This window comes from Prosopis cineraria, unplaced genomic scaffold (assembly GCF_029017545.1).
Source record: "Prosopis cineraria cultivar Desert tree isolate PC_DT_omini unplaced genomic scaffold, ASM2901754v1 PC14, whole genome shotgun sequence".
Lineage (NCBI taxonomy): Eukaryota > Viridiplantae > Streptophyta > Magnoliopsida > Fabales > Fabaceae > Prosopis > Prosopis cineraria.
Genome location: NW_026555345.1, coordinates 8,435,988 through 8,448,544, shown reverse-complemented (window position 1 = coordinate 8,448,544; position 12,557 = coordinate 8,435,988). Strand labels below are relative to the sequence as shown.

Genomic DNA, 12,557 nt, shown 5'->3' with positions numbered 1-12,557 from the left:
ACCTCCCTTATCATTTCAAGTCCATTTTAGTGGAACATCAGTTGGGCCAGGCTTGAAATACTCGGGCTTTTCCTACTAGCTATTGCAGGCCTTACTTGAAAGGGGTCCATGATCCAGACCCAATAAATCGAAAGAGTTAGGTCCATTGTCCATGATCCATTTTTCATCATTTCTACGTTTTCTGGGACCACTGTGACTATGTTTGGCATAAGTTTTCCATTCCATAAATTTATGTGCCCAAAACTTCACTTAGTTATATTGGCCGAAAAACAAAAGGAAGTTGTAACAGTATGTCCAGCGATAAATCTTAAGCGCACATAGTATACTAACTTTCCAGATTTAGTTAATGAAATTGAAAAATATGAGTACAGGGCCTAATGTGACAGGTGAAATATTTTTTGTTTAAATTCCATGATAGGAGTAACAGGGCATCTTTACGTGCATACAAACATATATGAATTATAAAAAAAAAATCAATTCGTTTAAAAAATAAAAGCGTTGAATATTTTGAAAAATGAATAAGATATTTTGACAAAAAAGATGCAGAAGCGTCGTATTACTACAAACACCTACGAGACAATTTTTCATGTTTGATCTCGAGGGTCCTATTTTGTCGTATTAATTGTTGACGATTAAGCACCATGTTCTAAAACCCTGTTAACTGAGTATTTGAACCTGAGCAACTGTGGCTAAAAAGACATGCAATGTTACACATGAAGTTGGAGAGAAAATTGAGCTGCATGAATTTTCTTTATCAACTCGGATCATCAAGAAAAAAGCTTAAATAGTATAAGAATTTTTAAGAAGTGAGCTATTTAATTTGTTTGATCAAAATGATATTTTCCTGTTATCAAATCATCATATGATAATCGATTAGCCTATGTAAAATTCCACCTAGAAATGTTTTTTTTTGTCCATGTTAGTGAAAAAATAGTTAATTTTTATTAAGCTAAAGTGTCAGTTAAACAGTTAATGTTTGAAATATTTGACGGATTGGTCATTGTTATACCTATTAAAGTAACGTTTTGGGTATTTGTGTTCTTTAATTTTCTCACTTTAAGTCATTAGATGTCCCTAATTGATGATTTTGTCAGTACTTTTGCTTCTTTTTTAATTTATGTCAATGAAAAAAATTGTTAATATCTGTTTAAGTGTCAGCTAAATAGTCAAAATTAAGAAATTTAATAAATTTGTCACTCTTACACTAATTTAGATAATGTTATAGGTATTTTTATCCTTTGTTTTTTTCACTTTGAGTTATTGGATGCTTTTGATTGACAATCTTGTGAGTATTTTAATTTTGCCTCTTTGTCCATTATTTTATCTCACAGTAGTGCTTTCTCTTTTCTTGTGTTATACAATATTATGTTGTTTCACCAATATTTCATTGTGTTAAACTAACCTTTTGTGCGATTGATGCATTGGTTGATGGAAAGAAGGTCTACTTAGAGGAACGTATATATAGCAGCGAATTTAACATCATATCTTGATAAAAAATCTTAAAACATTGAGCCTATCACTCTCTCTCTTACACACACACACACATCTTCATCTAAAGTATATTAAATAGAGGACTTGTTTCCAATGGTAATCCAGTTTAGAGGTTTGGAGATGAATGGAAGTGAGGGAGAAGGAAGGGAAGGATGAATGATTGAGTTTTGAGGGAGGGAACGTGGGGGCAGAGAGAGAGAGAGAGAGAGTGAGTGAGGGAACCAGAGAGAAGGGAATCAAAAGGAAGAAAGGAAGAGGGACGTCACTTATAAAAGCAAAAGCTGCAAACCAAACAAAACACACAAGCACGCCATTTTCATTCACGCCCAGTCCATGTCTCCTTCTTTGCTTGCTTGGATTTCCGAGCTCTCTCCCCTTCAACCCCACTTACCACCTCTTTACCTTACCACGTGTTTGGTACCACAACACAAATATAACCTCCTCATTTTCCCTTGAAAAATAATATATATATATATATATATATTTTACACTAAAAAAGTTTTGGTAAATTGAGTACGAGGGGCTCATCAAAATTGGGACATGTCTTACAAAGGTATTTACAAATCATGCACTAACAAAGTTCTCACATCAAAACTAAGATTTTAATCTATAATCTTGTGAGTTATGGTCTAAATTTTTATCAATTAGACTAATTTTTATTGGTTATATATGCTCATACAATAGTTGGTCCCCTAGTTTGAAAAAAAGATATTTTTTGAACCATGATGGCATAGCCTAACCTATGACAGCTCTATGCTTGGTTGGACTAGGTCATGTAGTAGAATCAGGGATATGAGTTGCTATATGTATTTTTTTAGTTTTATTTATAAGATAGAGAAACAGTATTTATTTTAATCCTATTTATAAGATATATTAATACCTTGTAAGAGATATTTGATTATTTTCTACTGTTGTTGGAACCAACTTTTTGTACTTACAAAAATATATACTTTTTGTTGGTTGGATTGAGATATAAAGCAAAAAATCCAAGACAAATAAAAATGGTTTTTTTAGAGTGGTAGAGGAAGATTAAAAAGAATATCATGAAAATTATTGAGCAAGACCTATTCTTGGTTAACTGACCATATCTAATGAAATAAAATTTGTTGTTATTGTTGTTGTTGGATCATTTAACATTTTAACTCATAAGTTAAACAAGTATAACTCATCTAATCTATAGGTTGATACATATAAACTTTTGATTCGTTAACAATTTACATTATTCGAACACAAAAGAATTAAGTTAAAGCATGTTATTATTGACTAGCGAAAAAAAAAGCATATTATTTTTATTAACAAAATTAAGATTATATTATACGTGTTAATATTTCCTTTTTCTTCTTCATATATATATATATATGATTGTGAATGGTAAGAATAAGGATGAAAGACAAGAGGTAGAACATGACTTACGTTAGGCGATTGCCTGGAATCCTTGAGGTTTCAGACTGCCAAAACCACAAAGCTCTGTTGATTTTTGAGACTTATCAACTATATATGAACATTTTCAAAATTATCCGCTCAACAATTGGATCAGAGAATTTCAAGATCTTTTATTGTGTGATTGGATTGTCACTTTTAACCAAGGTTTTAAAAATCGGACCGATCATTGAACCGGACGAGGCACTGATTCACGGTTCATTGGTCGAACCGTGGTCGAATCGGGGTCGAACCGATTGATATTAAATTAATAAATTTTTAATTTATGTATCATAATTAAATAAAAAATACATTTAAATATGCATTTTTTTCAAAAATATATTATAGATGCTTGATAATATAATTTTTAATTGATAAATACATAATTAATATTAATTATAACTGAAGTTTTTCATTTAAATATCAAGAAAGATGTAATTTAATTTTAATTCTAATTTATTTTTTTAATTTTTTTTCAGTTTTTTCATGAGAACCGATCCGGTTTTTGTCCGGTTTTACCAGTTTTTGACCGGTTTAATCGATTGTTGACCGGTTCTCTGTTGACCGGTTTTTAGGAGTCAACCGAACTAGACTAGGAGCCGGTTCCCGGTTCAACCGGTTGAACCAGCCGGTTCGGTTCGGTTTTTAAAACTCTGCTTTTAACCACATGTCTAGGAAATCAAATTGGTGTGCATGCTAATTGGCTCGCCGGCAACACGTTTTAGATACTGAAACTTTTTCTTTTGATACTTCAACTTACCTTTAGATTATTTTTGCTATGAACTTACGTCAACATCCGAGATTTTGCGATTAAGTGGCCGAGCATAACCCCTTTTACTAAGATCGATGCTTATTAATAGTTCGATCTATTTCCTATTTGACCAACAATTGGTATCATGCTATACCTTGGTGAAAGATAACAGTGTTTATTTTGGTGGAAAGATAACATCTTTTTATTATGATGCACATAGTTAGACTTAGAAATTTATCATCATCGTCATCATCATTATCATTACTAGATTTTGAACTCTGAGCGTGAGAGAGAGAGAGAGAGACTTAGTTTTAGAAAAGTATGGCAGAGAACAAATTATTTGCTAGTTTAGTTATATAATTAAGTTTTTTTGTGTGGATATATAGCCTTGTATATAACTAAAGTTACTACTTCTTTAATTAGCCCTGACTAAAATAGGTACTTATTAATTACTTATAAAACTAATACTAAGGAGGGCAAGATTTATATACTTTAACTTTATATGTTTAATATACTTTTATTTAATTAAATCAAGATATGTAAAGTTTAATGTGTTAATATTAGTATAATAACAAGAAATTGTTATAAAGTAAATAATTTATAAAAGATATATATATATATATATATATTTTGATTCAATTGAAAACAAGTATATTAGGTATATAAATTTTTTTCCCTACTAAGAAACGATTGTGTTTGTATGTGTGTGTACGGTACACATCAGTACACTCCACTATTAGTGGAGTAATTAATTGCGCAATGAACTTTGGCCTTCCTTAGGAGAAACCCTTTTTGATAGACAAAATTGGGATCATTTTTTCCCTTCACTGAACTTGTAACAACCGACCAACAAAAGCCTTCCTTCGCTGTTTTCGTTTTCATTTTATTATTTCAGTGCTTTATCCCCCCCCCCGGCCCTCTCTCTCTCTCTCTCTCTCTCACAGACACACACAGAGGAAGGGATAGAGAGATTCACTTTTTTGACTGTGTTTTAGCGACTGGAATAGCTTTATTCCATGGAAACAGGCAATCAGCAAGCTTTGGTAATTGCAAAAAAGCAAAATACAGAAACCGCAGATTCCATCTTCAAAACCCCACCATTTGAATTATCGTAACAATATCACATCACAATCATGCCTTATTGTAATCATTACTCAGTGTATACTACATCAGCTCACTCATACCTTATTGTAATCATTACTTAGTGTATACTACATCAGCTCACTCATACCTTATTGTAATTATTACTTAGTGTATACTACATCACAATAATACCTTATTGTAATCATTACGTAGTTTATACTATATCAGCTCACTCACATTGATGATTTCTATGTTCTTTTTCTTAGTTTATATATCCTATAATTTAATGAAAAGATCGGAAGATGATGATGATTCTGTTTCTCCTCCTTTTTGCCTTTTGCATTTTTAGTTATTTTCTTAAAATTATACGTGGTTTTTTTCACATATTGTTCAAAGATTAAAGAATATCTATGTGGTGTCTCTTAATACAACTTGTAAATATCATTGATTATTGATTTGTGTGAATCCATGGAAGAAGGATTTGAGAGCAATTTTGGCGTTTCTTTGAATTCCTATCTAGATAGCTATGAATGATCCCCGATTACACTCTTACCAGTTTCACCTATATTCATCAAAAAGTACAATTTCATTTCATTTGGTCAAATTTCCTTATAATTAGATAATCATTTTGGCCACCAAATTATATGGTACATATATATATTCGTATTACTCAAAAAAAAAAAGTGTCTTACCTTATCTCTGTGCAGTGAAGAAGATTCTCCTTTGAAATGGGTCCCAATGCAATATATAGTGCTTTATTTTCCTTGGAAGGGCAAAAGAGCCAATCTCATGTGTTAAAAAAGAAAAGTGAAAGAACAAAAGATAAAGAAATGTGACTTGTTATATCAAAATATGAGATCAAGTAAAGTCTTGGAATTTGAAGTTTCCAGTTTAGATGAATAGAGAAGTCAGCTAGGTGTGCTAGAGAGCTAGAAATTAAAATAGCTCATTAGAATTAAATCGCGACAAAACATATGCATGGGTAAGAAACGGATCATCTTTCATGAACATATATATAATATCCAACACAAGTTATTGACATATACACTCTTTGCGAACCCACTAAATATGGAAGTTTACTAGTTTTGCACTGACAAGGAAGAGTTAATATTGTGTTTGGCTAACAATATATAGAAGTTTATTCTTTTCAGAAATTGTGAGAACTCAGTGATCTATTCGTAACGTGTCACTAGAATTAATGTTAATTTATAAAAAGCTGTCTTATTATGTTGTCTCTCGAAATGAATATCTTTTCTACTGTGATATTTTGATGAAGAGAACTGAAATATGATTCTTTTTGTCAAATGGTAGAAAGAAGAAGGGTCAGAAAAAAAGTAACTAAAGTATACAAAGCATAACCCCATTAATTATATATGAAATTTGGTTTTATCATTAATTTGATATTTGTTCTTCTTTAATTTAACTTTTTTAATTGTTCACGGCTATTTTTTTTATTGAAGGTAATTCTGTTTAAAATATGATCAGATACTAAACATATGTAAGAGTTCAGTTTAAAGTTTACAGTTATATAAATAGAAAAAATTACCACTAGATATTCACACACCTGTGATCTGACTTAATTCAATCTTTAATTAATTGAAATCTGATGTAGTTCATAAATGAATTAGTATGCCTAAAGGAGGAAATGGAAAAAAGCGACATCATCTCTCGAAAGTGTTCTAGTGTAAAAAGTTGCACTCAATTTAGCTACAAAATATATATTATCTTAATATATATAACCTTCAAGTGATGAAAAACATCATAGAATCCAATACGCCGATTTCTGATCAGCATGTTAATACATGACCCAAAAAAAGAAGAAAGTGAAACCATTAATGAGAAACACTAATGGAGCAATATGTAACAATGGCTTCAAGAGTCACCTATCATGTCCTCGCCTGATGATCATAGAGTCTTCAGCTATTCTTCTCCCAAGTAAAGATCCAAAGGAGTAACATAAACTTAAATGCAATAAGTCAACACATACAACATATCAAAGGGCACTATATTGTAGAGTCTGAATATATAGACTTCGATATAATAATTTCTATTTGAAGAAGAGAAGGAAATGTTGAAAGATTTTGTAGTAGCTAGCAAGCATATACAGATCAAAGATTCAATAAAAATCACAGGAGATGGGTGGTGGAAGAAGAAGAAGCGAAACTAATAGAAACATTACTACTATTCCATGCACTTCCATTATTTGCTTCCCAGAATTGTTCATTGTTATTTTCTGATGAGTTACCCATAAAACTCTTTGATAATCCCACCACTTGATCCATGTTTTCCTCCAATTTAACTGTACTACTAAGTTGATGCTGATGATGATGATCGCTACCTATATTTCCAGAATATAATAATGTCCTTGGAGGTTCGATCTCAACATTTTCTGATCTTTCAAACTGATATAACCCTACTGGTGCTTCCAAATTAGTCAAGAATGTTGTTGCTGGAAACTGTTGATGATGCTGAAGACTTGGTAGCTTCCATTGCTCTGTAGTTATGAAGCTGTTGTTATTATAACCGCCAATTATACCACCTGAGATAATAGCAGAATTACAACCAATTTGAAATTCAGCATCTTTGATGTTTGATGAGTCAAAAACGACGTCGTAGTCATTGTAGCTTTGAGATGTTGTTATTGGAGGGAAGAGTAATGGAGATGGTAATAAGTGATGACCTATCAAGTGAGGATGATTACTATTAGGGCAACAGTTACTTGAGGAATTATTTGCACCTGCAGAGTTGGAAATAATGGAACCTGATGATGTGGCTGCTGTTTTGTTTGGAGATTTTGATGATCTACTGTTAGTTCCTTTGCTTCTCTTGTTCTTCCTTCTGCAACCACCTCCTACCGGGACGTTCCTCAACGCGCCACCTCGGGTCCAGTATCGCCGGCAAGTCTTGCAGAAGTGGCGAGGCTGAGAGAGGCTGTAATTGTTATAGTAACAGAACTTGGTGTTGGTTGATTCACATCGTGGACATTTCAGTGCTGCTTCTGGTTGTCCTATCTTCGCTAGCCTAGCTCGATCTGCCATGGATCCCGGTCTTGTTGAGCCTTTGTTGCCGCCACCATCACCGCTTCCAATGGCAGCAGCAATCGGTGGCGGCGACGCAGCCAGCGGTGGACCCGGAACATGGGAATTCTGGGTATGAATCACTCCTTGCTGCTGATGATCAAGTTGCTGATGGAAGTGTAAAAAAATAAAACAAAAAAGGTTGACAGAAAAAAGAAACTTAATTATGATTGATACTCCATATATATCTATGGTATATTCAAGATAGAAAACAAGATGAATAAAGGAAGGAATATATATATATATATATATATGAACATTTGTGGCATTAAGAAAGGTTTGATTAGCAGATTAAGATGAGAATGGAAAGAAGAAAGAAGTAAAATTAGAAATAATCACCTGGTGAGGCCAGTTGGGTGGTGGATCTAGATGATAGGGTGAAGGAAGGGAAGAGAAGACCATGGCTCTTAATTAGAGAGAGTATGAGTGGCTTTATGATTCTTCTTTTCTTCTTCTCTCTTTCTCTGTCTCTCTTTTGCAAAAGTTTTGATGAGTTCTTTGTTTGGAGGGTGTGTATGTGGGTGGAGGGATCACATCAACGCATGAGAGATGAAGAGAGAGAGAGAGAAGTTGCAGATAGAAATTGAAGAGAGAGGGGGGCATCAGGAGGAGGTGGAAAGATAAAGGAGTCTGTGGGTGGGGAAGAGAAAAGGGAAGGGCATGTTTGGATTCAAGTTTTATTTATACTCCTTTCAATCCCAATTATAGACTGTCTTCTAGAAAAAAAAAAATTTTTGGTCTTTAATATAAGGAGTTGGATGCGTTGTTACTTACGTTTTTCCACTATTAATTAACTGCAAGAAAAAATGCAATGTAGATATGAAAATTTTTATTTAAATTAGGTTAAAAGTTTATTCTATTTTCAGACAAAATTAATGATTTAATCATATTTCTTTGATTCCAATCATGATATAGTTAGAAGTGCCTATAGAAAGGAATGGAGTATTTTTATGTCCTATCTAATTAATCACCCTTTTCTTCTTTTTGGCTTTTTTTATTGAAATCTGTAGGATTGCAGGACGCCATCAACATTAGCCCTTGCAATATTAATTACGCATGGATGGATATTGATGTGTATACAAATTAAGTACTGCCTTCAAAATCACACTAGTCATTGAATTGGCAAAGTAATTAACTAGCTAGTGCAAGATTTCAGGCAAAAAAAATAGTTTTTAATTCAAATTCATTACTCTCATTATGCTCAAACAGTAACTAAATTGATCCTATAATTAAGCAACATGTGTGTTGGTGGGGGGAAAAAACCCAGCATGTGTTAGTGCTGATGGAAAAGGTTGTAGTCACGCATGAAGTTTTAGATTTGAATCTGGATGAATGTAGAAAATATATATGTTTGGGAGAATTTTCCAAAATTGAGTCCAACAATATTCAAATAATTTGACCAAATAGTCATTTCTGAAAAATATTGTAATTATGTTATATGTATTATGCACCAAAATCTAGTTTAATACTCCCTCGTCCTAATTTATATTACAACTTTTAGACAATATTATACCTACTAATAAAATTCATTAAATATAATTTAAAAATATATTTTTTTAAAAAATATATTTTTAAAAAATATAACCTTATATGTGAAACATTAATGGAGAGAGAGAGAGAGAGTTAGCATAAAAAAGAAAGGATAATATTGAAATAAATATAATTAATAAAATTTATTTTTAAGAAAATGTCTTGTATTTTAAAATATAAAATCACTTTTAAAAGTGTCTTATTATTATAAATTGAGATGGAAAGAGTAGTAGATTATTTGTTTCAAGTAGTCCAAATAACGATCTAATTTTGTGAGCAAATAACCATACATATAGAGATATATATATGTATATATATTCAACATTTAAATCTAACAGTCACTGTAATAATAATAAGCATTGAGGTATTCAAAAAGATAATGATATTTAAATGTTGAATATAAAATGGAAAAGGTGAAGAGTCATGGTGGGGGTGGTCTGGGGTGGAATTGTCACAATCGAATGTACCTTTGTTTCTCGACTGGTCGGTTCCTGCAAAAATAAACTCATTATTGTGTTCTATGACCATCTTCATTATTCATTAGAAATAGTAATATTAATGTTTTATGCTTACTTTATGCTTTTTTCCGTTCCATACTAAATTAATTATCCACTAATATATCATACTTAATATATACACCTTTTTTCTACTGTTAGGCACTTCAGTTCATCTAGATTATTGGCCGCAAATAATTTGGATATGGCATTCTATGATATAAAGTTACATATAGAATAATCAAAGCTTTAATTTGTGATTAATTAATTAATTAATTATGCATATTGTCTTTTGTCTCCCCTTTCCTCCTAGAATCATGCAGTGAATTTTCAAATCAAAGCATAATAGCTAGCTTGCATTACATACCATGGGAAGGATATAAATATAGATTCATATAATTTCATTCAATTTTAAATTTCTTGTCATTATAAAATTTATAATAAGATATTTATAGTATAAATAAATTTTAATTTTAATTATATTATTATATTTTTAATTATTTTATCACATATGTGTAATTTCATTTTATCATCATATTTTTACCACTTTTGTTGTTGTACTTTTATTGACATTACTATATTAATTCAAACTATTTTGCCGGCAAAAAATTCAAAATATTTATTGTAATATATTACTAGCAACAGTAGATGAATGAATATCGAGTCATAATTTAAAAACTAATCATAGATTATAAGTTAAAAATCTGATATATTATGAAGATTCATTTAAAATTTTTTAAGTTATTTAGAAATCAAACTAAATTTATATATATATATATATATATAAAACTAGAAACATTATTCTCCCCGTGTATTATACAATTTATTATAGTTAAAATTTCATTCGTGTTGAGAATAACTTATAATTACTTCCAACAAGTAACAAATGAAATTTAATTTATAGTGTAGATGTAAGATGTTATGGCTAATTCAAATGAGTCATGGTCTGCCAGATTATTGAAATTGAAACGATAGTGTGAAAGGAGAAAGTGATGGAGGGTTTCACTGACGCGAGACGTGAGAAGGAATTAAAAAAAACGTGCAAATTAAATGGCAATTAATTATCAGAAGGGAGAATCATGCAAGACAACCATATAAAGAAATCAATCATTTTAAAGCACCATAAATTTTTAAAATTACAGAGAAACACCAAAAGTTTAAAGAGAGATAGTAGATATTTTAAAATGACTATATATGATTGACACATATCTCAGTTGAAAACGGTAAAAGATGAGTTGTAAATCGTGGAAGTTTAGTTGCAATTACAGTGATTATGATTACTTATTTGCAACCGAGTTGAAAATCATGAAATTAAAGCCCGGTAGAAAATATTGGAAGCTTGGTTGTAAATAGAAAAAGATTAGTCTCAAATTATTTGTAGATTATAGAAGGTTTAGTAATCCTAAAATAAGTTCAATTTAAAACCCATTTATAAATAATTTTTCGTTATTTACAACTGAACCTCGAATACTTGCAACATGTATGTGATCGGCTTGCAAGATTTACAAAAGTTTTCAAAATTTTAAAACTCAGTTGCAACTAATATTCTTTTATTTGTGACTCATATTTTACCATTTGCAACTATGTATCAACTATATATATATATATATATATATAAAAGCCTTTTTGTCATTTACTTATTTTTTATTAAAAAAAAAACTTTGGTATCCTACTCTATAATTTTAAAAATTCAAGGGTCATTTATAATGATTAATTTCTTTTCATGGTCTTTAGGTGTCACTGTTCATCATGGGAACGATTCTTCAAGAACAGCCTTCTGCTAGCTGTCCGTGGGACGACAAATTTAAATTTAAAACTTATTTATTTTGCTTTCATGCATAGCTTCAACCTTAAGCTGGCTCTGTCTGGTGGGATCGGCTCGTCATTTCTCGTTACATTTTTAAATATTGTATTATAATCTTTGTCTTTGATTTCCCTCATTCTTTAAACTCGCAGTATATATTATTTTGTGAAGGTATAATTTATGAATAATGTTTAATATTCTTTCTATGGTTTATTATTCATGATGAGCTACATGACCAGTATGGCTTGTATTGATCTGAATACCTCTTTTTATTTTACTCTTCTCATTTTTTTTCCTTGCCTTTTCATTTTTTTTTTCAGTTCACAATATAAACATATATATATATATATATTGACTTTATATATTTGGTGGATAAAATCGGATAACGAAAAAGGATCAATATAAGATTTGTATATGTCCTTCAAAAAGATGTTATAAAGTAAGTCCTTAAAAAGTATTTATATACGCTTATATTCATTTGATGCATCATGTAATCAATTTTTTCATAATTGAATGTTTTCCAAAGAAAAATGTTAAGAATGTGACTTAGTGCTTTTTCAATAATACATTACGTTAATCTTCCATAGCAAAACTAAGAAACAAACGATTTTAAGATTTTTAAATGGTGAATATCTGGATTCTTGATTATTTTCATTCCAAATATTTTCTTTTAACCAATATTAGTGAAAAAAAAAACGTTATGATTTATGACTACTTTTCAGGAAAATAGTAAATTTTATCGTATATTAATTTCTTTTACGAACCATAAAATATCTATATATCCAGCATATATCCCAAATACTACACATACATGCTATTACGTTAATTTATTTTAACTCTGAAATTCCAGTAAACAACTTTTTTGGGAAAACATTCTTTAATGCACTATATATATATATATATATATA

General features: G+C 30.6%; 1 protein-coding gene across 3 annotated transcripts; it reads right to left on the bottom strand.

Moving 5' to 3' along the window:
- Positions 1-6,735: 6,735 nt before the first annotated feature.
- LOC129293462 (dof zinc finger protein DOF2.4-like) lies at positions 6,736-8,445 on the bottom strand. 3 transcript variants are annotated; one of them, XM_054931451.1, is made up of 3 exons: positions 8,161-8,445; positions 7,482-7,929; positions 6,736-7,283 (listed from the first exon to the last, which is right to left on the bottom strand). In XM_054931451.1, the coding sequence occupies exons 1-3, from the start codon at positions 8,221-8,223 to the stop codon at positions 6,871-6,873; spliced, it is 924 nt and encodes a 307-aa protein (XP_054787426.1). In that variant the 5' UTR covers positions 8,224-8,445; the 3' UTR covers positions 6,736-6,870. The 3 variants fall into 3 exon arrangements, with proteins under 3 accessions (XP_054787426.1, XP_054787427.1, XP_054787425.1); XM_054931452.1 differs by having other exon boundaries at positions 7,506-7,929; XM_054931450.1 differs by having other exon boundaries at positions 6,736-7,424; positions 7,506-7,929; positions 8,161-8,441.
- Positions 8,446-12,557: the final 4,112 nt, after the last annotated feature.

Bases quoted from the DNA above. Each gene is read 5' to 3' on its own strand.
- LOC129293462 (XM_054931450.1), bottom strand. From the start codon at position 8,223: ATGGTCTTCTCTTCCCTTCCTTCACCCTATCATCTAGATCCACCACCC. The intron at 7,930-8,160 runs GTGATTATTTCT...CACTTCCATCAG, and splicing joins CACCCAACTGGCCTCACCAG to CAACTTGATCATCAGCAGCA. The intron at 7,425-7,505 runs GTTCCATTATTT...CTCACTTGATAG, and splicing joins AACAGCAGCCACATCATCAG to GTCATCACTTATTACCATCT.